Raw genomic sequence first — 24,240 nt, forward strand, 5'->3', positions numbered from 1 at the left:
ACTTGATCATATAGAGTTTGAGACAAACTCTGCCGTAAGTCATAGTTTGAAACTCTGCCTGATTAGATAGAGTTTGACTGCAAATTCTACTTGAAACTATGCCTTAAGGCAAACATTTTTTTTTATTATTTATTCAGTTGAAATTTTGCAAAACTCTACGTTAAGGCCTAACTTTTGCCTGAATATGTTTAATTTTGCTACGAAATTCTGTCTTGCAATTTTTTTTTATTGAGCCGGAATTTGAACCCAAAACCTCAAATATTAGGCGAAAAATAAAAATTAAAGACCGGTGGCTTTGAAGGACAATCCTGCAAATGGCCCGTTGAAATATAGATCACCTTTAAAACAGAAATCCAAAGGGGATTTGCTAGTAGATCCTGAGTTCTAAGATTAGTTATGATTAGTAGAAGAATATTACTCCCTCCCTCCACCCCATATAAGTTGTTCACATTATTATAAATATTTATTTCAAAATACTTGTTCATTTACAAATTCAAGATAGAATTAATCAAGTTTTTTTTTACTTTGTCCTTAACATTAATTATTTTTTAAAGTAATCAATATTAATTAGAGTGCAGTTAATTGGAGAGACATAAAGGTAATGTAGTAAAAATACACATTTATTTATGAGTTCTTAAAGGATGTGTAAAGTGAAAAGTGTATGAGTAATATAGGACCGAGGGAGTAATAACTCAATTAATATATCAGCAATCAAAGAAGTTCATTTATTTAAAAATAACCCCATTAATAGCTCAATTAGTAGAAGACTATTAATAACTCAATTAGATCTTAAAATATCAGCAATAAAAGAAGTTCATTTATTTAAAAAAGCACTGCTGGGTCAAGACTATTTGTCCTCTAATGCAACTTTTATCATTAAAATAAAATAAGAAAATTAAAAGATATTATTTTTTCCGTCTCAATTTATGTGACATTTTTTTCTTTTTATTCAATTTTGAGAAAATGACAATTTTCTATATTTAACGTAATAATTTAATGTTGAACTTTCCATTTTATCCTTAATGATTTATAACCACACAAATATCTATGCATTATTTTAGACCACAGATATCAAAGATCTTCTTTTATTTTAAATATCTTGCTCCGTCAAACATCTTCACATAAAATTATTACGATTAAGAGCCTGTTTGGATGAGATTAAAAAAAGCAGCATAAGCCAAAAAAATAAGTTGGGTTATAAGCTAAGCCAAACGGGTCAACTTATTTTTTTGGACTTATTTTAAGCACAAAATGACTTATAAACTGGCTAGCCAAACACTCAAACAAGTTATACTTAGGTAAATTTTTATTATGTGCCTTACCTGACACACACACTAATAGCGGGAAACCTTTAATCTTTTGCCTAAAAAAAGAAAGTTAAATGAGAGAACAGGTAAGTGTCATTTGAAATTCAAAAAATCCAAAGTGGAGCCAAACGAGACATTATTATATTATATTGTCCACAAATCCAGGGTTTAAACAGTGGCTTGTTTGTCCGATCATCTTCTTTTCTCTACTCTGCTCTGTTTTGGAATCTTTGTCTTTTTGAAGAAAAATGGTGGAATCAAAGAAGAAGATGTTAGCCTATGAAGAAAGCAGATTGAAGAGATTGGAAGAGAACAAGAAGAGAATGGAAGACCTTAATCTCACTAAGCTCGCTCAAGCTGTTCGTAATGCTACTTCCCCTAAGCCCTCTCCTGTAAGTGTCTTTTTTCTCTCTCTGTTTATTCATTTGTATACAATGTAGCTCCAATAGAGCGGAATCGATATAGATGACTTGTATACCCCATCTTAAGCTAGTGTTTGGACATAGATTTGGTTGAAACTTGAAAAAAAAAAAAGTTTGGAGATGCATTTTAGTACCGGGGCCGGCTCGACTATAAGGCAAATAAAGCAATCGTTTGGGGGTTCAATTTTTTTGGGGCCCCATTGTTCCCTTAAAGAAGTTTATATTAACTGTTGTCTTAACTGAAAGAAGTTTTTCAAAATTAAAATTGATAAAATGTTATCTAAGATCAACAATGTTTCAAGAGAGATTGAATTAACTATATTATCAATTTAAAAGGAGTTGTTAGAATAGATTGATTATAAAACAGGGCGGGCCTCTGTTTGAAGTTTGGGTTTAGGCCCCAATATTGTTGAGACGACCGACATTTTACTTGAAATGAAGTTGAAGGTTTGTGAGTAGAAAATTTGAAAAACTAGTCTAAATCACTTTTCGAAGCTTGAAAAATTCATCTTTAAAAACTGGTCACTTTTTATAACCAAACAATGTTTTCGAAAATATTTTTGAAAAAAGAGTGAAAAACTTATGACCAAACGATAGCTTAAATAGTTTGGGATTGAGATGTAGTTGATTGATTGGTTTTTCGTGTCTTGATTTGCTTAAATGTGATTATGAGATGTTAGATGAAGAAGGTGAAGCCGCGGGTTAAGCAGGAGGTGGATCCATCTACTGTGAGAAGGTCTAATCGTGTTGCTGATAAGCCTGCTCCAAACTATAGAGAGGTAAGCTATATTTGCTCTCTATGTTTCTTACTGTTATTTCCTAGGGATTTTTGTTTGTTTTCTTGCTTTGTTTCCCAACCCCTCAGTAGATCAACAGTCATTTCCACTTACTTCATTGTGAATCAAATTCTCAACCAAAAAATGAGAGGTTGACGCCGTGCTAGTATCAATAGCCTGTTTGGATAAGTTTTTGGGAGGCCAAAAATACACTTAGAGACACTTTTTAAAAGCTTGGTCAAACACTAATTGCAACTCAAAAGTGTTTTTTAAATTGATTAGCCAAACACAAACTGCTTCTCGGTATTTTTTTGCAAAAGGCTTTTTTTCAAAAGTAAGTTGATTTGGAAGCTTGGCTAAGCAAGCTATTGATTTGGGATTTTTCTCTTTTTTCTTTATCTTACTGTGGAAAACTGGAAATGATTGCATACTGAAAAAAATGTGCTCAAGATACTATATTTGGTAATCTGAAAATTTCTCCAAATAAGTTCACAACTTCAACATCTGATGCATATTTCCTAGTTGATCCGTAATAATCCGGATATATATTCAATAATACTATGCCACCATCTATTCATTATGTCCTGTTATTACTTCCAGCCTATGGGCTCTCTGGAAAAAAAAAATTGTGGTTGTTTTTATATCTCTTCAATATTTGATTTGTATAAGCGAATGGATATGAAATTTCCTGGTCGATCCGTTTCTCTTCTCCTATGATATATCCAGCAGTCCTCAGTAATACTATTCCACTTTGTATTCAGTATGGTGTAGTATTAGTTTCCTTCTAATTGATATCTCAGACAATTATGATCAAGTTCATTGATGTATTGTATCTCTTGATTCTGACAGGTTCCTGTTGAACCTATGGGAAGACCAAGGAGGTTTGACTAAAAAATATATATTTCCGTCTTTTCTTGATCTCTTGAGTGATGCATCTATAGATAATCTGGGCCTAACATTATGACTTTTTGATTTATAGCTACCAGCGAAGGGATTTGTTAAATCGCGTATATGCAGCAGATGAAGATAGGCGGTATGCTATAGAAAGAGCAGAGCAGTTAGAATCGGAGATAGGTGCTGATTTCCCAAGTTTTGTGAAACCTATGCTGCAATCACATGTAACTGGTGGGTTTTGGCTGGTAAGTGAAAGAAAAATGTTAAGCTTGCTGAATGGTATTCCTTGAAAAGTTATAAATTTCTCACTTGGAGCTTTTTTCTGAAAGCTTAAGCACTGTTAAGAATGTACCACTTCTTTTTGTTACAGTTTTTGTTGACCCAAACTAGTTTGTGATAAGGTATAGTTTATTGATCTCAAGTATGGTTCTTTTTAGGGTCTTCCTCATCACTTTTGCAAGAGACATCTCCCTAAACGCGATGAATATATCACCTTGATTGATGAGAATGGAGATGAATCTGAGACAAAATACCTTGCATTAAAGTCGGGGCTGAGTGGTGGATGGAGGGGTTTCGCCATTGATCATGAATTAGTTGACGGTGATGCACTGGTTTTTCAGTTGATTGCGCCAACAAGATTTAAGGTAGACTGAGTATGTTATGTACCATCATTGCATCTTCTTTTTACAAACAAATGCATTTCTAAATACATCTTGAATGTATAAATGTACTCCCTAGTTGTGAGTTCTGAATCTTGTGTGACAGAACACTCCCAGATTTTTGAATCTTACTTGAAATTTCAGGTTTACATCATAAGGGTTAACCAAGCGGAAGATTAGGAAACAGAAGGGGCACAAAATATTATAGAATTGGTGCAGCATCAAATGAACCAAGTAAGCAGTTTCATCTCAAGATTTTTGCTGTGTAAAAGAGCTAAAATCACGTTTCATGACGACGCAAAAAAAGAGAAGAAAAGAAAACCACTAAGCACTTGTAACCGCTAGTTCTTAGTACTAATTGTTAGTACAATATTTGGTACTAATGTTTTATTTTCGGGTGATTGGCAGGGAACAAGATGCAATTCACCTGAGTGTAGCTTTTGGGACTACCCTTCTCTCCGTAGATGTCTGTTTATTAAAGAACTTGGAAGTAGCATCATTGTAATTATTATTGCTGCTTGAACACTCCTTTGTTTATGACTTAGTACTACTGACGGAAAAGTTCTCAACTGCCAAAATTCAACCATGCAATTCGTATCGTGCAGTAGTTTTGTTTATCCTGTAGCTTTTCCTTGTGGTTTACAGGATGCATTTAGTCAATAGTTATTATATTATTTATCTAGCACTAGTATTTCATTAATTTACGGGTGTCTTACCTTGTCAGAAAATCCCATGATAGTTAGCAGTATGTTGTCAACTGATGGAATGATATTACGAGTTAACAATATCTAGACCAAAAAGAAATGATATTAAGACTTAAACAATAACCACTGCACGATAGATTGATAAACATGAATAAAGTGGGTGTTCTGAGAAATTTCAAGGAAGATTGAAATGCGAGCTGGAAAGTCTTCTCTTAATTTCATGTATTTTCGACATAAACAGGTTGAAACAACTTATAACAGGGGAACAAGTAGAGTAATGCTGTACCGAATGATTATCACAGTTCCTCAGTTTTGTCATTTTACACAGAGCACCTAACACAACAACAGGGCTATACTCTCACAAGTGTTATTACGGCATCTTTAATTCTCTTTGGACTCTGATATAGTTGGTCTCCTTTTGCACCTATAGTTTTGCAAGTTGTTGAGCGTATTTTGGGTCAATGCAAACAACAACCTGCAAGGTTTTCCACATCATGAAAACCGATAATAAGAACTAACGAAAGGCTGAAAACAATAGAAAACAAGAACAATGAAAATAACTAAACGCCCTTCTCTCATACCTTTCCAGCACTTTTACCAGAATGAAGGTACTCAACAGCATCGGCAACTGAATGTAGGCCAACAAATTGTTTGGGATCTATGGCAATCTTCGAAACACAGATGACAGAAAATTGTCACTTTTTATCAGCCAAACATAAGATAAATTCATCAAGAATGGGTGGATAATAATCAGCTCTTTAACAAATCCAATTCTACTTCTTCATACCATGGTAGTATAGGGAAGAAATTTGATCTGGCAGATATACCAACCTTAAGCTTTCCAGAAGAGAAAAGATTAACCAGTCTATCCAAATGCACTTGCCATAGGTGAGCATATTGTATCAGGAAAAATCCAGCCTGAGAACAAACTCAAACAACCAAATTAGCCAAAGAAATAAAAATACCATACACTTGAAAAACCTGACATCCAGACAGAGGTAAGCATGCTTCTGTAAAATAGTACAGATAAATTAAACAAGATGATCACAAGCAATGTCAAAATCCTATTTAAGATCCACAAAAGATGAGTTTCTGACCACAAATTTCCAAATCTCTTAGGAAATCAAAGAAACTTCTTTACTGACGACAACTGCAAAATTGTGTTCAGCCCCAAGAAGTTAGGTGACTGGTGTAGGATTCCTGTTTATGCTCTTCATCCTACTCCAATATCTGTGTTTCCATTGCAGCGGGCACTCAAAGCTTCACCACTCACTGACTTCATTCCTGTTAGGAACTATGCTAACATGCTCTTTATCTCCTACAATTAATGTTCATGCTCCCAAGATAGGTCAGCCATGGATTTCTTAATAACATAAATTTCTGGTCGGATTTTTGGTAGTCGATATCCTTCTCCATGGCTGCCATTGCTGTCCAAAAATCGATAGACACTGATAATGTTGTCACAACCAATTCAAATTTCTAGCAAGAATCTCCTAAGGAACCAAGGAAGAAAGCTCCATGAACAGAGATCTAGTTTTTCAAGGACAGAAGGAGAGATCAGAGAGAGAGGGACTTATGATATGATTCCATTGGATGTCTTAATCTTCTGTACTAATGACAATATATCACTAGAGGTGGCGGTCCAGTAAATAGCAATTATAAATTATAATATGCCCTTGAAAAATATTTTGATGCAGGTCCTTTCCAAATGAACTTATCAAACTCCTGGAACTGGGTATGATGATTGATATTATGTACTATAAAATATCCAACCTCGTTCCGTTCCCAGTCTGGGACTTCCTGAAGATAGGTCCTAGAGCACTTGGTTTCCATCCCTCCTTCAGAGTTCAGCTACTGTGACCTCTTTATCTTAATCAAAACTAAACTGGGAACTCTTCTTCTAACCTTTCAGGGCCGAATTCCAGCACCATAACTCCAACCTAAACCAGATTTGGTTGCTGACCTGCTGTTACCAACATCAAATCAAATATTGACTAAGCAATCCTTGATCACCTCATATACCTCTCCATAAAATATCTATAATGGTGCCTTCCTCAGAAAACAACCATACTATCAGCACCCATATTTAGGAAAAATCAGCTTCCTCTTCACATGCAAATTCTTTACAACCACTTTCCAATGGCTTGGTTGAAGATGCATATACCTAAGCCTCCTTCTCAGATGGGACTGTTGCCCTTTACCACCATACCAAATGATATCAGACATACAGAGTAATGTGATGAGTATTATGCATTTGTAATCAAGCATGAAAAATAAAAGTGTAAGATCTAAAATTCATATTTTAGTTGTTCTATAACTTGAGTGAAAATTCATAATTGCAGTCAGCACATTCATGATATGATACTATATAAGGAACATATTAGATCACTGAAACAAGAGACAGCAGGACATACCACCGTTTGACTTTTCGCTAGAAGCTTTTCACATATTCCAGAGTAATTCCGAGGTTTCCATCCATGTTCTCCTTGATACTGAAACCAGAACTTAGTGAGTTGGCTTTCAAAGTCAAACTAACAAGATAGGTGTGTTGAGACACCGATAGAAATAGTATTACTAAGAGATCATCACAGCAGCCAACGGGAAAGAGAAGAAAATGAGATTAAACCACCAAAAGAAGAATAAGAGAGTACATCTATGAGAAGTTAACCTGAGAAATCATTCCAATGACAACAAGTCGTCCATAGACAGCTAATGCATTCAAGCAGATGTCAAACATCTCACCACCAACGGACTCATAGACAATATCAGTACCTTTAGGGAACTCCTTCTTTAAAACCTGGTAAAGAAAAATATGTATATACAACTAATTACAAAAAGAATCTCTAATTGAAACTAAGAGATCATATGCTCACCCATAAAATCAGAACTACAGCAAACATTTAAGAACTTGTTTCAAAAAGGAATGATAAGCAACATAAAAACAGAGTAGCCACCCTGAAATTAGACATCTGAGCTAATACTGCACCAGATACCTAGGTTTTGCCGCTAATATATCTACATGATAATGGTCAACTAGCACTCTTCACCCACTACGATGTTTAAAATTCTACTTCATGAACTTAAATTTACCGAATCGACATTGCATAACACTCGGTTTCCACTTATTTATTCTGTTTTTGCACATGTTCTGGGCCCTTTAGGAAGAAAAGTTACAACAAATGAGAGTTCTGTATATAAAGTATAGTGTGACAGACACTCATCTCTATCAGTGAGTTCTTGATTAGTGATAGTAGGTGAGAGAAATCCAGCTCCTCAGCACACTTTTATCTTCCAATGATGGCTGGTAGAGAAGGTGTACTATGATGGCATTCCTTTTCAACAGCGAGGTGACAACATCAATTGATCAATCAACAAACTAAGCCGCAATCCCTGAATTTTGGGGTCAGCTATACAAATCCTCGTATCCGTTCCGCTTTATTCAGGTTCATTTCACTCAGCTATGACATGATTTATTTTTAAGGCAAATTAGTGATTCTCTAAAACTAGAGGTTCTCAAAAGACCCTCATTGAGAAGCTCTTTCCCCATTAAGAGTTTGACATTTATAAGAACTACCCTGGAGGGCTTCCATGCTTTTTCACAGAGAATTCTGAGGGATTACATGTTTAATGCATTACAATAACACTTGAATGGCAAAACTAATATATGATATTTACCCAAGACAACGTGCAACTTATAAGCACATATGGCCAGTGAGTTTGAGAAACTTAACAGTTTTTATATCTTCCGCTTTGTAGTCAATGACTCGATCAACTCCCAAATCCTTAAGCAGCTTGGCCTTTTCATTACCTCCACAAGTTGCAACTACTGTGTTTCCAGCTAATTTTGCAAGCTTTCATAGCAAATAGTTCAGTATGTGTTAGTTACCTTACCAACAGGACAATAAGAAGTAACAGTACAATACAATATATACAGATACAAGAAGCAGGAAGAGAAGATATGACATGAATTCACCTATACAGACACTTTCAGAGGGAGACTTGAAATGTGGAAAGGGAGAATATAAAAAGAAAAGCAGCATAACCACTAGAAAGACTAATCTAGTAGGTAAGAAGCATTCTGAAAATTGATAATTTTTGCAAGTTCTTTGTTCATTTTTTAAGTTAAACCTGCACGGCTAGTTTCCCATGTTTAAAAGGGAAAGGCAAAAACACAAAAGATAAGTTGTACAATAACTTCTGATATTCACTGGAAAATTGTTTGATAAAAATGGTATTCGCTGCAAATTATTTGACGGAGTCAAAAATATTTTATGATAGGTCAATAACCACTTATTATTTTCCTCATTACATCGTAGAGCACACTTTTATTATCTTATATGTGTTGTGGACAAGAAGGCTTAACCTAGCTACTCTTCTTGCAGGTTCTTTTTTTTCTTTTAAGCTATACCTGCACTGCAAACTGCCCTGTCGCTCCTGCAGCAGCAGTCACAAGAACGACTTTTCCTGATTCCATTTGAGCAGCCTACAGATTCAATGGTAAATAATAAATTCAAATAAGAAGAATGAACTGAAACATGCATATATCAACACCAACTGTTACTAGTATAAATTAGCGAGCACGCTGTACGTGACTATAGACTGTCCTCCTTCACCTGAGGCAACAGAAACAGGGGGAAAAGATTCTTCAAAGACTTATACAAAAGAAAGCTTAAATTAACCTTTTCCAAAGCAATTGATGCAGTGAGTCCAGACGTAAGCATTGCAAGTACTTCTGGATCTGGCTTTGCTACAGGAAGGATGTGTTTGGCAGGGATCTGAATATAGAAGCCAAATTACATAAAACTCACCAAGGGCAATGACAGATTAGACAATTAAACCTGATAAGAATAAATGTGCAAAGCTGCAGTACCATGACGAATTCAGCATAACCGCCAAAAGTCATGATGGCAGCAGGCATACCAATCTTTAAATTTCTAACAGCATCACCAATTGCAGCAATTATTCCCACAGCCTGCAGTACAGGAGGCTTAAATTTGAGGCAAGCTAATTCAGGAGTTAAAAAAAATATTTAATGAAGAAAGCACGGAAGTACTCCAACTTAAGCAATTAAATTATTATCAAAGTAAAAATTGACTATCATGCAATACTCCATAACACATTCAGAAACCAATTCAATCTTCCAGCATTACGACTAGTACAAGCTAACAAAACTGTAGTTAACCATCACGTGGTCAAAATGAAAGCCTAAGAAGGTAGCAATAACATAATATGACCAAAGAATACATTAACAGGAGCATCTACATCTAGGCCTTCAAACTTGCAACTGAAGGGGACTGAAGTACAGACGGTACGGTTTAACGCAACTAAAACTCAACAAAACACACCAAAGGCTAATTTTAGTCATCTTGCGTTGAAGTTGACTGAACTCTTGCCAACATCAGGATGCAGATATCAGGGAGAGGGATGATGGAAGAAAAGCAGAGATATATCCTAGATAAAGGAATTTGTCTTGGATGCCTCTAAGAAAACGGGCTTTAAGGAGCCAACAGGTGGTTTGAAACTTTGTGCAATGGAGGGGGTGTTCATGTATACTGGGAAGGAAACTAAGGAGAAGACTAAGAATAAGACTGTTGCCTCGAGTTCGCTTCTTTAATATTCCTTTCAATCAATTAAAAACAATTTAAAGGACGGAAAAAAAAAAAAAAAAACTTGACATTTGAAGGTGATTGACACTTGAAACAATTGGACCAGCCAATACTTTTAGCATAACCTTGAAGAGACGATTTTTATTAAAATTCTTTTAGGTCTGTGGAATATCATAACCTCCATCGAGTCACAACCATTATTTTTGTAAAACAGAAAGATAAACCAAAATAAGGCTGAAATAACTTCACTAAATGGATTGACGTGGAAAGTTAAATTGGTTCTAACTGATTAGTGCACATCCCTACCCATGTCTCATTAGCAGCTTCTGGAAAGAACCACCACTTTGTTATCTTTTTTTATTTTATTTTTTGGCTCAAGGAAAAGCACCAGAAATTTGTAACAAAAAAAATGTAAAAAAAAAAAAAAGGATACTTTGAAAGAGCTAATGCAGTATCATCCTTGTGGTTCACTATGTTAGATTACCTAATCGAATCAAATAGGGCAAAAAATACAGAATCTCAAGTGAAAATGTGCATCAATAAAACCTTGACCATGAAAGTAAGAGTTCATGAAACTAAATCAGTACAACTACAGATTCACACAAACATTTTCTGCTAACTGCTTGACTAAAATATTGACCAATGTCTATGTTAGCTTGAAGGACAGTGTAGGAGCTTCTTTATTTTTTCCAAGTGCTAGTAGTTGTAGCTGTGGGTGGGGCTTTCGTTCCTATGGATCCGTATTCCAATCTTTTTTATGTATGACATCTCAGAAATCATGCATTTTGACAGAAATCGCAGCAGCTATATGGTTTTCCTATGCTGCTCCCTCCAATCTCTCTCCCTCCCTCTCTCTCTCTCTCTCTCTCTCTCTCTCTCCCTCTCTCTCTCTCTCTCTATATATATATATATTAATATTTATACACAAACACACACACACACACATACACACATTTGTAGACATATACACTATGTTGCTCGGACTCGGGTGCGGGTGTCGGATACGGGTATGGATTTAGAGGTCGGACTCGGCATGATCTAAATTTTAAGATTCGTGGGTACGGATCCGGGTACGGATACGGGTGCGGGGATTCAGCAAAAATAATTCAAAATTCTAATAATATAGCTACAAGAATATGCCTAGATTATGAGAGCTTTTTGTGGAAGCACCTACATGTAGTTTGTACCAGACATGTGATTCAATCTTCCATTCTACTAGGTGCTAGACTGCGTGCTCCGAGAAACTAGTTAAATTTTCTACATAATATTGAAGGTGTGCCATCTCATGTCTTCAAATCTCTACTTTTTGTTATCTTGAGAAATCATAATCTCAAATTTTTTCTTTAATTTGGTCATGAATTTCGGTCAAAGTATCCGATCTCTATTGACCGGATCCGACACGAATTCCGTACCCAAACCCGTGTCGTGTCGTGTCGGACACGGGTACGGCGGCAAAAGTGAAGGGTCCGAGCAACATAGCATATACACACAGTTATAGACACATACACATAATATGTAGTGTATATATGTGTGCGCGCGCATGCTGCATGCATTTATTCTCTCTCTTATAGAAAATTTAAAATTTTCACCAAAAAAAAAAAAAGAGAGAATTTAGAAAATTCTTTTTGTACCTCGAAGCCAGAATCCAGTGGAAGGAGGGAGGCAATGTCTTTGCCATTTCCACTGAAATATCGCCCTGAGCTGAAGTTGACCTATTGCAAAAGGCTTCTGTCAGTGAAGAACTTAACCATGTCTGTGCATGTGTAGGGTGGAGGAATTGGGGGGGTGGACATGTCCATCATATGCATTGCCCCAAAAGGACCTTAATAAAATTAGCTAGTTACAAATATGTATCACAAGCAGAACAACAAGCAAATAAAAAGGTACAAAATTCTCTGATGATTCATATAGATGAATCCAGTTACGAAACATATAAATACAGCTTGCACAGACTGCATGAGGACAGGGAACCACAAAGTCTATGCAAGTAATTAGTCTGATGTCACCAAAACTGAAATTGTTAATTGCAGAAATGGAAAAATGAAACTCACATCACTAGCATTCACACCAGCATAGATGACTTTTAATAGAACGTGATCTGACTTGAGTGGCAACCTCAATTCAGTGCGCACAATTCTGGTAGCACTTCGAAAATTGTGACTCAATGTGTGAACGACTCTGGAGAACAAGAATCAGAAGCAAAAATAGTCAAAATCATCAGAAATAATGAGGGAGAACCTCCGCACAACTAATAAAGTAACGAACAAAAGTAACAAAAACAAATAAAGAAAAGGGAAATCTTGCAACACTAGCAGCATCGGCAGTATGAGGGAGCCAAGACCAGGGTAAGGACAGTGGGAGGAGACTCGGAGTACTTCCCAGTGGAGATGGGGTTGCACCAAGGATCAGCTCTTAGCCCATTTTTATTTGCTCAGTGATGGATTGTCTGACGCGGCGAATTCAAGGTGAGGTGCCATGGTGTATGTTATTTGCGGATGACATAGTCTTGATCGACGAGACACGCAGCGGAGTGAACGCTAAGCTGGAGGTTTGGAGACAGACTCTGGAGTCTAAAGGGTTCAAGTTGAGTAGGACCAAGACAGAGTACATGGAATGCAAGTTCAGTGACGTGACACATGAGTCTGGCGTGGAAGTGAGGCTTGGTACCCAGGTCATCCCAAAGAAAAGAAGTTTCAAATATCTCGGGTCTATTATACAAGAAAATGGGGATATTGATGATGATGTCTCACATCGTATTGACGCAGGGTGGATGAAATGGAGGCTTGCTTCAGGAGTGCTGTGTGATAAGAAGGTGCCACTAAAACTTAAAGGCAGGTTCTACAAAGTGGTTGTGAGACCGACCTTGTTGTACGGGGCAGAGTGTTGGGCAGTCAAGAGCTCTCATGTCCAAAAGATGAAAGTTGCGAAAATGAGAATGCTGCGATGGATGTGTGGGCACACCAGGCGAGATAGGATTAGGAATGAAGATATCCGGGATAAGGTTGGAGTAGCATCAGTTGAGGGCAAGATGAGGAAAGCGAGGCTGAGATGGTTTGGGCATGTGAGGAGGAGAGGCACAGACGCTCCAGTGCGAAGGTGTGAGAGGTTAGCTATAAATGGTTTCAGAAGAGGTCGGGGTAGGCCGAAAAAGTATTGGGGAGAGGTGCTGAGACAGGACATGGCGCAGGTTCAGCTTACCGAGGACATGACCCTAGATAGGAGGTTTTGGAGGACTCAGATTAGGGTAGAAGGCTAGTAGGTAGTCGTTGTTTCGATCTATAGTCTATTGCCCTTTGTTTCTTGCTATTAGATGTGGTGTCTTGTACTTCGATTATCTTATTTATCGGTGGTAGCTACTGTTCCCTTTTTTCAGACTGCTTTATTTTGACTTATTCGCTTTCTTTAGTTTCATTTGCATTCTGCTTTGAACTGCTTGTGCTTATCTAACCTTTCTCGTTGTGATTTCTCTTGAGCCGAGGGTCTTTCGGAAACAGCCTCCCTGTCTTCCGAGATAGGGGTATGGTCTGCGTACACTTTATCCTCCCCAGACCTCACATTGTGGGATTTCACTAGGTATGTTGTTGTTGTTGTTGTAGCAGCATCGGCAGTCACCAACTGCATATGCCAAAGAGAGGTTGAGGAGGAACAATCATAATGGGGTTTCTTTTCTTTTCCTTTCGTCCTTTCTCTTTAGTTTTCTCTTTTTGTTTTTTGTTCTCACGCTCCTTTGTTAGGAGGAGACATTTGTAGATCGGCACCGTGATAACATGTGCAATTGAAATTTCACACGTCCTCAACAAGAGAAAACAATCAATCATACGCATGATCATTCCAAGAGTAGAAGAAGAAATCACACAGTTACTTACACTTTTTCAAAGCTGTGAGGAATCTGAAGATCCATTGGAACTGTGACCACAGATTTTTTGCGTGCTTTCGGGAGGAGGTATTTTGCTTCTTCGGCAGGAGTTGGCCAATACTCCATGCCCCTTCTGTTAGTAATCCAAAGACATGACCCTGCTTTACTCTCATCTCTGATTAGTTCAAAAGCACCTGTAAAAAGCAGGTATTACAGACTTAAAACTGGAAAGCTATATTTCAGGCTCTATGTTTTTGAACGAAAATCTCTCATTGATTTACTTGTGTCTTGAATGGCATACTTTTTCCATATTCTCCAAGTGAAACAAAACAATTTGAAATAATTTAATGGTGCAAAGAATTTCACCTACCCGTGCCCCCCGAAGAAAAGAATACATTTTGCTTGTTTTCGTCCTTCAAACACAGAATAAGTGGACACCAGTGGAGTAAGACAGGTATCAGCCAACTAGTTCACATCATGTGTATGCCAAAATAAACGCAGTGGTTGGTATTGAAAGTTAAAAAATAATTCTAAGGCAACAGAATTGCAGTAAAACATACCTTCCACGATAAGTTCCATAGGAAGATACCCTCCAAGTTGACTAATAGTTGAAGAATTGAACTTTTCTGCCAAGTCAGTTTGGACGAACTGTATACGACAAGTAAACAATAAATTCCTGTCTGAGGTTAACACGCACCAATCATGTTCTGTGCTCTTTCTTCACATCAACAATATCAAATTTGCAATATAAGGCAGCTTTCTAATGTCCCACAAAAATATGATGCTTTAATTCTGAAAGCAATTTCTTAAAACTATTGGTCAGAAAGAGTAACTTCAGTGACTAAAATCTCAGTAGTTGTGTGTGTAAGAGAGAGAGAGAGAGACACTTTCCCTCTATCAACCTTATATGAAAGATCAGATTACCTCAGGGCAGAGCACATTGATGCGGATTCCTTGGCGCTTAAAAGGTGCAAGTGATCTCGTAAACATGACAACACCCCCTATAACAAAATTATTCTCATTATACCCAAAGGTTGCAAAAAGAAATAAATAAATTTGTGTTCCGTGTACTCGGCCATCAGAAAATAAGAGAAGAAAATAGAAATGGATGAAGAAGACAGGAAATCAAGAGCTAATTTAAGACCAAAATGGAAAAACAAAAAAGGGAGGCTGGTTTTAAATGATATGGTCCATATGGGAGTACGGACTAGGATAAAACATCTAACCTTTGGAAGCAGAATAGATAGGACCTACATACATTGGATACAGTCCTGAAGCAGAGCCCAAATTTATTATTACACCTGGCTTCTGGACAGTTTGCATGGTTTGAATCTGCATAACATTTGTTTATGGTTACTGACCATGAATGGATGAACAAGAAAGAGATAAAATATAGAAAATGGTAGAAAACATACTTGGAACCTGTTGCACATATAAAGTGCTCTAAAAGCTAATGCATTTCATCATAAACTAAAATCTACAGATAAAATAATAAGGAAATATGCAGCTTTAGACCACAAACTTAGCTGTATATATGACACACCCGGATTTAAGAGGCTGATTATAAAGTAATATCACCTGATCTGACCATTATTGTTTGTAGGAGGCTGTAAATGGAGGTTCTGCTGATTAGGAAGCAGGTTTATGAATATTTTTTATTTTGATGACATGGGAACCCGCAGCCGCTACCCTTCGGGTGCGCACAGGGTAAACCCAGCTCCGGTGCAATAGCTCATAAACCACACAGGAGAGGTAACCCGCACTAGGCAAGCCCCGTGCGACGAGCTCGACCCAGAAGGCAAATCCCCTGCGGTCGTAGGCAAGGGGTTTCAAACCTGAGACCTCCATTATGAAAGCCTCATGCTCAACCAACTGAGCCACCCTTGCGGGTCAGGTTTACGGATATTAGGGTTCTAGAAAAATAAAAACATTAAGAATATATCCCATGGGCAATGGTGTGGCATCAGGTTCAATTATGCTAATATGTATATGACAAGGATAGTTTATTTTGAAGGATTCATACCAGTACCATGTCTTATACATTTGAAACATGTATGTCAAATGGAGTTCAACATAAATAGTGTTAACAGAGAATTGTAAGATCTAGTCGTAGTAGTCATCCACTAACATAACCTTACAACATCCATTCTAATGCTAAATAATTTGTTTTTCACCGAAAATAAGGGATTATCTAAAGCTAGAGATTCTCTAAATATCACACTTAGCCCTCCACGGACATACAAGTCTCTAACCAGAATAAAAAGATCTTGACAAACATTGGATCTAATGTAAATGTAAAGATTCTCACTTGTATGGATCTTTTACTTCCATTACATTTTGTTCGTAGTTAATTTCACATAGATTCAGAGAGGTGATAAGTCTTTTGAGGCAAATTAGGTCTACCTTATCCTCTTTTGTAACCTTCAGTTATCGCGCCTAAAGACTGCAAATGGAGCCTAAGGCAATTGCACTTAACAATAGCTCCAAACGAGCAAAATGATTCTGTAGCTCAAATCCTAATAACCAATCTAATGTGAACATATACACCTAATAGAGAGAACATATATGTCCAGCACAAGTAAATATCAACCTTAAAAGTTTTGAGAGGACAACCATCCATGTATCTCTCCACAATTTTATATATGTGGAAGAATATTGATAAAAGAAGAAAATTTTCAAGGTTCCAATGAAGCTTCTTAACAGCTGTAACATGGTAAACACTGATATCCATCAACTTGAGCAACCATAAAACAGTGAATCAGAATTTACCGCAAGACGAGTGCTATCTATAACTGCAACGAGGTTCACATTAACTGTGTGTCTCCAGCTTTTAGACCCATCAGTTCGATCGTCGCGGAATGGAATAATATCGCCAATGCCTGCACTGTTAATACAGATATCTAGTCCTCCATATGTTACAAAATGCTTCTCAAAAGCAGCTTTTAGTTCTCCTGCACAGAATTTGAAGAAGAGATAGGTTTTTATTTTGCAGAAGACTTACATGATGAAATTTATGCATCAACAAACTTCCATATATAATGTGTGTGTGTGTGTGTTTATTTTGCAGAAGACTTACAAATAAACAAACAAACAAACAACAACTATGCCTCAATCCTAAACAAGTGGAGGTGGCTATATGAATCCTCAATGACCAAGTCACTCCATTTTGTAGAAGACTTGCTTGATGAAAGTTATGCATCAATAGACTTCCATACATAATGTGTGTGTGTGTGTAATCACAAGCACATATATCCAAGCAAAAAATCAGCCCATGGATCAAATAACTGGGAAGATTCTAATTTTTAAAACTTTCTTTTGAATCTTGAGTCACTTATTAGAATATTTGATCCATAAAATTAGCATTCCTTTCTATTAAGGCACAGACTGATGGTAAGTGGTCTTTTGAGCATCAAAGTATAAAGGGAGTTGAAAGAACCAGGACTTGTTCCAAATCCTATTATTATCAATGGTACTGCAGCCCTCCAAGGATTAAGGATAGCATCTCTCTATTTTCTTTTATGGGTAAAAAAGAAGGACAGCATCTTACGCCTGCTCAAACATTTCAGCAGAAGCAATTCTGAGCACCGTCCATCAGATGGTTAGCTTATATTATAGACGGGAAGTTTCAAATCAGGGAGATTCCGGAAGGCTATTATGCTGTAAATTTCTAGTTATGATGTGACCCTGAAATTCTATTTCTCTCAGAACATAAACATCAGAGCATTTTATTGTACTCACTAAAGTTGTATGATATTTTCTTGTTCTGAAACCCATGAAATTAGGCACCTCTAAGATGTGCCTTCATTGTTTTATGAGCCTTTATTGCACAAGAAAGGCATAAAGACTTGTCTTTTCAAACACAATGTCCAATTAGAAACAGAACTCGTGCCAAGCAGATGCATTCAGCAACTATGGCCAGACATAAAATATCCACTGAATGGATAGGCATTCCCAAGCTTTTAAAAGACTGTATCAACGATATAGATAGCCAAGCCTGAGCTAAAACCTATTGGGCAATTTGGAATCCATGACCAAGTTGCACATTTTTTAAAAGGTTATTGTAGCAAGAAGCCCAGAATCAATCTATTGTATCTCTAGCTCAGATTTATGCACATAACCAACATATATTGTTTTTTGCTTTTGTTATTGGTTCTCCAAATTGACAAGAATGCACCACGTTTGTTAGATCAAATTGACACTAATTAACGAAATATAGAGAAATGCTAACTGTTGATAATACCAACTGATTCAATAGAATTTACTAGCATTGAGACTCTACGATTTCTCTCTTCACACTCTCCTATCTCAGCCATGACCCCCCACCCTCCTCTCTTTCCAGTCTGACAAACTGCAAAATAGCGATGTTTTTTCACATACTTACAAGTTACATTATGTGCATTGTAACAGCGTTCATAAGTCAAGTCTAGAAACCTTAGAAATAAAAACACCCAGCAAGATTGTTCGTAAGACAAAAGGCCTAGCAAATCCAGAAAGAAAAACCCCAACCTATTAAAACAATCTAAAGGCTTGACCCCCTTGAGATTTGAGAATGTTGTCAAAAGTACACAGCATTTGCATTTCATTTACAAGAGCATTTATGAATATGCTAGATAATGAAAGGAAGTTTCAATAACTTGGCCAAATGACCCAAACTACACAGAAGTTTCACCTTCAAACATGCATAGACACAAACTGCAGCGCGAGAAGTTAGGGGGTTAAACAGCCATAAGTCCAAAGCACATACAATTTAGTGTGCCACAGATAAACACACATACTGCTGGACCATCATAAAGGTGAAAGGTAGAAGGCAACCAAAGTCCAGTCTTAACCGTGCACGTCCATGGACGACGTTTCATAAAAAAAGGAACTTCAAACTAAAGGAATCTTATGAATAATGCAGTTGATTTTGTAACTTCTCATTCATTTTGACTCAAACGCTTTAAACATGTTACGTGCCTGCATTAGTGACATCACATCTGATGAACATAACAACTGGAAATTCCAGTCCAGAATGGAATTTGGAGCACTCTTTCTCAGCAAGGGCTGCAACTTCTTTGCCTTTCTCTTCTGAGAAATCAACAATTGTAACAAAAACTCCCTTCTGGGCAAGAGCCAAGCTAAGTGCCTTACCTGCACGTGAACCATACAGAAAACATATTAACATCTAAAAGTCTTTCTTTACAGCTCGTAGAATCTTAAAAGGGCACTTTCTCCACGCATCACATAAATAAACATTTAGCTGGCTAACCCGAATGTTACCTTTGAAGGAGCTCTTTAAGCAAGCATAACAAAAAAACTCTTCTTATGGAACACAAAAAAAAAAAACAGAATTGACATTCCTATAAAATTAGAGCTAGTAAGACTCAATAAAACTAGAACTGTCATCCCTATTAAACTAGAGCCCTCCATCTTGATAATTTAAAATCAACTGCAATTAACCAACTCAGTACCAGATGAACAATTAACTGTAGCGTTTACTAGCTCATTCATACATAATATATGTGTGTTTGTGTCCATTTATATAAGTATATAAATATGGATAAATAGCCGACCACAACAACACTACTGCACCTCAATCCCAAGCAGGTTGGGTTTACATAGCCGAAACAACTAATGTGACTTAATTTCACACTGATACAAAGTTGATTAGAGGAATGATTGTCCAATAGTAGTAGAGCAAGTGTGAATACTCCTGGATGGTGTTATTTGCCTATTGATACAAGCACGGTTTAAATTGTTAGAATCCAGACAGTGTGAAACTCGTACACATCATAGCTATCTCAATTCCTTAAACTAAGAGTTCATTTTTCAGATGATCACTCAGCTAATAATTATTATCTCATAAGTCACCTTTCTTCTTGATTCCAATTTCCTTCAACAAAGAAAATGAGTTTCTGAGATAATAACTATTAGTTGAGTGATGATCTGAGAAATCAACCCCTTATAAACTAATACACCAATGAAGTGATTACTTCTGTATCTATCTAGTGCATCCGTGAATAACACTTCACTTTTAGTTCGAAGCAAAAAGAGTAATACAATTAGACAAAGCAAAATAGAAATATATATAAACGAATTATGATGAATTGAAGTTGGGAGTAATAAAATACCAATTCCGGAGGCACCACCAGTGACCAAAGCTGATAGGCCTGGCTTGAGCTCCATTGGATTTGATTGATCAACTGGAAATGACAGACGGTAAATTTAGTTTGTTGTTTCTGTCTCGGATTTACGTGTGAATTCATTCACATTTATAAGTGACCAACCCGTGCCTAGAGTTCATCTTTATCGAGGCGGGTGCCCCTATGATGCTAACTTTTTACTACAGTGTCTTGTAACTTGGCCGGCTCTTGTCATGCTGAGGTTGGTAAAACAAAATATTTAGTATCAACGAAAAATGTATTTTTTTGAAAAACAAGGAATTTTATTTATTTGGTCCCACGAGATAAATGAGACAACATCCTGTTCTATTTTCTTGGGCCGTTTATTTAACAATTTTGGATTTCCTTTTATTTAGAGTTAGAATAAGGGATAGTATAAATAAGACACACAAACACACCCAGACGAAAAAAATTCACTAAATTATGTGAAATTATCAATTACACATGTAAATTATAAGGAGGTCCTATTATTCTCTGAACTCTATGTTGGGTCTTATTACTCCTGAACTTATTTTTTTTTTGTATTATTTACGCTCTTCACTAAATACTTAGTAAAGAAAATAATTTAAAACATGTGCATACACGCGCCTATACTAAACGAAACGAAAAGTAGGAGTCTTAATGTCTTATTTCAATCGATTCTTTTAGACCCAAACCGATCAAACCTCGATATCTCTTAAGCCTCGCCCCTTTATGAGCGGTAGGATTTTCAATTTATTATTTATGGTATATATCTCAATGGAGCATGAATACGATCCTTTTTATATATGGAAACTGTTCTTTGCGTCTGATATACACGAGGAGTGTGGTGTAGCATCCCCTTTGGGAGGTTGCCACTTACGAAACAAAAGCTAATTTATGTCAAAAAATATTCACAGTAATTTAATGGCGGAAATAGGCCCATGCGAAAAAGGTTTAAAAGCGCGACATTTTTTTTCTTCTTAACAATACACTTCGTAACATCCCTGAAAGAAATACAATATCAGAGTATCAATTTAATATGGTAGCACCTTTCTTGAATAATCAAAATGTTGAAGCAACCTCCTAATGAAATTATATTTTCTAGTCAGCACCATTGCAGGTTCATATTATACACGAATTTCAAATGTGTGAATACTAAAAGAAAACTAGTCTCCTCCTTGGTACATAATTACAAGACAAATTGTAAATTTAGTACATGCCAAGACTTGGGTTAAAGCACAGCCTAAAATAGCAAAACAAGTCACCGAGTTCAATTATGGTCCTGTGGTCCAACAAGCCTCCAAAATTTCATACATAAATGTGACATATGGATCATGTACAAGTCCCAAGATTTTACAAGACCTAGATGCATATGCAAATGTGATCTTCACTAAAGCTCCCAAAAAGTCTACTCCAAATGGCCATCTTCAAATCTCTTCCCGTACATTACCTACAATAGAAAACAACTATCGCTAAGCATAAAGCTTAGTGGCGTATAATCTTTGGGCTTGAAGCCATTAGATTCTCCAATTCCCTTATCCGTCACAGGTAGCTCAATAAGATAATAATAAATCAAGTAAACAAGTATATCAAAGTATCAAATATCAAACCTTGAGGAGTTTCCAAATGTCGAAATCAATATTCGAAGGCTCAAGTGTCAAGAAAGCTTATAAATCAACTCAGAAGAGTTTGTCAAATAACCAATTTCGCCTAATATGTACGTCATGCCATCACACCAAGCATAATCAATATCAAGATGCACCGAAGCCCCAAATCAAGTAGGGTTGTCACCCAATAATCAAGAGAATCAAGAGTCATGTTGAAAGTGGCTTTCCACTCATACTCGAAAATGGACAAAAGTCCATCACCAAGACGAAATGTAAATCTAAAGTCAAGATAGGCAAGATCCGAATCAAGAGGCATGCCAATATTGGTGACAAAGTCACCGCAACAAGAAGGACAAAGTCCCAACAAGAATGCAAAATGATCAAGCAATTCGTACAAGTGGGTGATTTAGCGAATATTTTGCAATACTTGAGATAATAACCATACAATGATATAAGATGAAGAGAAAGGAAACAACACATCAACATACTTCAAAAATTTCAGAAAATAAAGATATTCCAAGTTCAAGTTTATACACAAACCTTGGTGTTTTACCACAACTCGAGGAGTTCAAATCGTCTACGCCATAGACCGACCAAAGTCCACTTCGTCAAACAATTCCTCTTAGCTTGTACAAGAGCATATATACCTTAAATACACAATCAAATATCTATTTAAGTTCAAAGGTTTCAGCACGTCGAAACTAAACACGAAATCAGTGAAAATCACCCTAAACTATCAAAACAGGAATTCTAGACAGTACTACTGTCTTGTATTGTGGCTCGGTTTCAAAGGGTTGAACGGCAAAAATAGACTTTGTGGCCTGAATGAAAGTTGTAGATATATGTCTTGGGGTTTCAAAGAAATTTAAATCACTCCTATAGCAGCTTTGTACAAAAAGATATGGTCAAAATACTAACAGTAGTACATGTAGGGTTTGTAAAACAGAAATCTGGGCAACACCTGCCCTGTACTTCATCACCCCTTTTCCAGTAAATAAAAGAAAAACTGAGTTTTGGAGCCTAAACGAAAGTTGCAGGGCTATGAAATATCTTTCTAGAACATCTTGGATCACTTAAAACTAAATTTTATACAAGGAATTATGCTAAAAACACTAACAGTTGTCCAGTTCAAAAACGGGTTTTGTAACTTACCTCAATAGTGTGGAGTAGTTTGTGGCTCAACCAAAACAAGTCTTGATGATTGATTTAGAGGATGAAATATTATGAGAGGAGAGAAGCTTTGGGGTTTTATTTTGGTGGAGGAAATGAAATATGAAGAGGAGGTGGAGAGGATATGAGCTAAAGGTAATATATTTACCTTTGGATAACTACAAACTTTTTTTTTGTTTTTTGTTTTTGTTTGGATAACTCCAAAAAGGGGCTGCCCTAAATACATAAATATCTAATTCATTTAATATTTTACTAAGATAATAATAGGAGTATCTTACATAACTACACCATAACACTTCGAACAAGTTCCAAATATCGTCAAGTTCACGCTCAGGAAGTGCGGAGTAAAATATACCCTTACTATCAAGATATGATCAATCGAAAATTCAAGAGTTAGTTTAAAAAAAATTCGGGGTGTTTCACGTGGACTTTCCTCATTTGTTTCAATGTGTTCTATGAAGAATACTTGGACTTGGCTTTATTCCTAATGCAAAATCTTTGATTAACTTAAAGAGATGTTCGATATTGCACAACATCCTTGACTTCGTGTATTGTTGTGTTTGAGACTTGAGAGACAATGAGGCACAGTCGATTTGGATCTGAAATAATAAAATGAAACTAGATATTGAGACCCTTCTTTTTTGGTATAGTATAGACGTGTGTATGAGCATGATATGTTTTAACTTATTTTCTCTATCAAGCAATTAGTGAATAGGTAAATAATGAAATTAGGCAAGGAGAAAAAAATGAAAGGAAAAAAAGAAGAGAAAACATGTTTAATGTATAAGTAAAGACAAAAGTTATATAAAAAATGGTTGACGAATGTTTACTATAGCAATTATCTTTTCTAATTGTATAGAAAAAGAAGAAGAATAAAGAAAAGGAGCCAAAGAAAATTTAGATGAAATGAGATTAGAAAAAAAAAAGAATTAAATAAAATTAAAAAAGAGCAAGAAATAAAGAAAACGAGAAAGGAAAGACATAAGAAAAATATGAAAGAAAGAAGCCAAAATTGAGTATGTAATCAGATTATAGTGAACAAAGAAAATAAAGCATAATACGATATGGAAAAAATAATTAAAAAAAGAGAAAAACAAAAAATAAAGAAAAAGACGAG

General features: G+C 36.3%; 2 protein-coding genes across 3 annotated transcripts; one reads left to right on the plus strand and one right to left on the minus strand.

The window, feature by feature from the left end:
• The first annotated feature begins 1,430 nt into the window (after window positions 1–1,430).
• LOC132599045 (B3 domain-containing protein At3g19184-like) lies at window positions 1,431–4,740 on the plus strand. The gene is made up of 7 exons (XM_060312267.1): window positions 1,431–1,699; window positions 2,410–2,508; window positions 3,355–3,386; window positions 3,485–3,644; window positions 3,837–4,043; window positions 4,203–4,292; window positions 4,467–4,740. The coding sequence occupies exons 1-6, from the start codon at window positions 1,556–1,558 to the stop codon at window positions 4,236–4,238; spliced, it is 678 nt and encodes a 225-aa protein (XP_060168250.1). The 5' UTR covers window positions 1,431–1,555; the 3' UTR covers window positions 4,239–4,292; window positions 4,467–4,740.
• Window positions 4,741–4,953: 213 nt separating this feature from the next.
• LOC132599044 (uncharacterized) lies at window positions 4,954–20,556 on the minus strand. 2 transcript variants are annotated; one of them, XM_060312264.1, is made up of 18 exons: window positions 20,335–20,554; window positions 19,181–19,354; window positions 16,994–17,175; window positions 15,451–15,556; window positions 15,149–15,225; window positions 14,785–14,872; window positions 14,235–14,418; window positions 12,420–12,546; window positions 12,000–12,080; window positions 9,633–9,734; window positions 9,442–9,537; window positions 9,171–9,245; window positions 8,494–8,613; window positions 7,431–7,559; window positions 7,177–7,254; window positions 5,594–5,680; window positions 5,344–5,430; window positions 4,954–5,237 (listed from the first exon to the last, which is right to left on the minus strand). In XM_060312264.1, the coding sequence occupies exons 1-18, from the start codon at window positions 20,387–20,389 to the stop codon at window positions 5,187–5,189; spliced, it is 1,899 nt and encodes a 632-aa protein (XP_060168247.1). In that variant the 5' UTR covers window positions 20,390–20,554; the 3' UTR covers window positions 4,954–5,186. The 2 variants fall into 2 exon arrangements, with proteins under 2 accessions (XP_060168247.1, XP_060168248.1); XM_060312265.1 differs by lacking the exon at window positions 12,000–12,080 and having other exon boundaries at window positions 20,335–20,556.
• Window positions 20,557–24,240: the final 3,684 nt, after the last annotated feature.

Source organism: Lycium barbarum, chromosome 6 (assembly GCF_019175385.1).
Source record: "Lycium barbarum isolate Lr01 chromosome 6, ASM1917538v2, whole genome shotgun sequence".
Lineage (NCBI taxonomy): Eukaryota > Viridiplantae > Streptophyta > Magnoliopsida > Solanales > Solanaceae > Lycium > Lycium barbarum.

Bases quoted from the DNA above. Each gene is read 5' to 3' on its own strand.
- LOC132599045 (XM_060312267.1), top strand. From the start codon at position 1,556: ATGGTGGAATCAAAGAAGAAGATGTTAGCCTATGAAGAAAGCAGATTG. The intron at 2,509-3,354 runs GTAAGCTATATT...TGATTCTGACAG, and splicing joins CTGCTCCAAACTATAGAGAG to GTTCCTGTTGAACCTATGGG. The intron at 3,645-3,836 runs GTAAGTGAAAGA...GGTTCTTTTTAG, and splicing joins TAACTGGTGGGTTTTGGCTG to GGTCTTCCTCATCACTTTTG.
- LOC132599044 (XM_060312264.1), bottom strand. From the start codon at position 20,389: ATGGAGCTCAAGCCAGGCCTATCAGCTTTGGTCACTGGTGGTGCCTCC. The intron at 17,176-19,180 runs GCACGTAACATG...AATTCTGTGCAG, and splicing joins ATGTGATGTCACTAATGCAG to GAGAACTAAAAGCTGCTTTT. The intron at 7,560-8,493 runs GTTAAGTTTCTC...TTTCTTTACCAG, and splicing joins AAGCGGAAGATATAAAAACT to GTTTTAAAGAAGGAGTTCCC.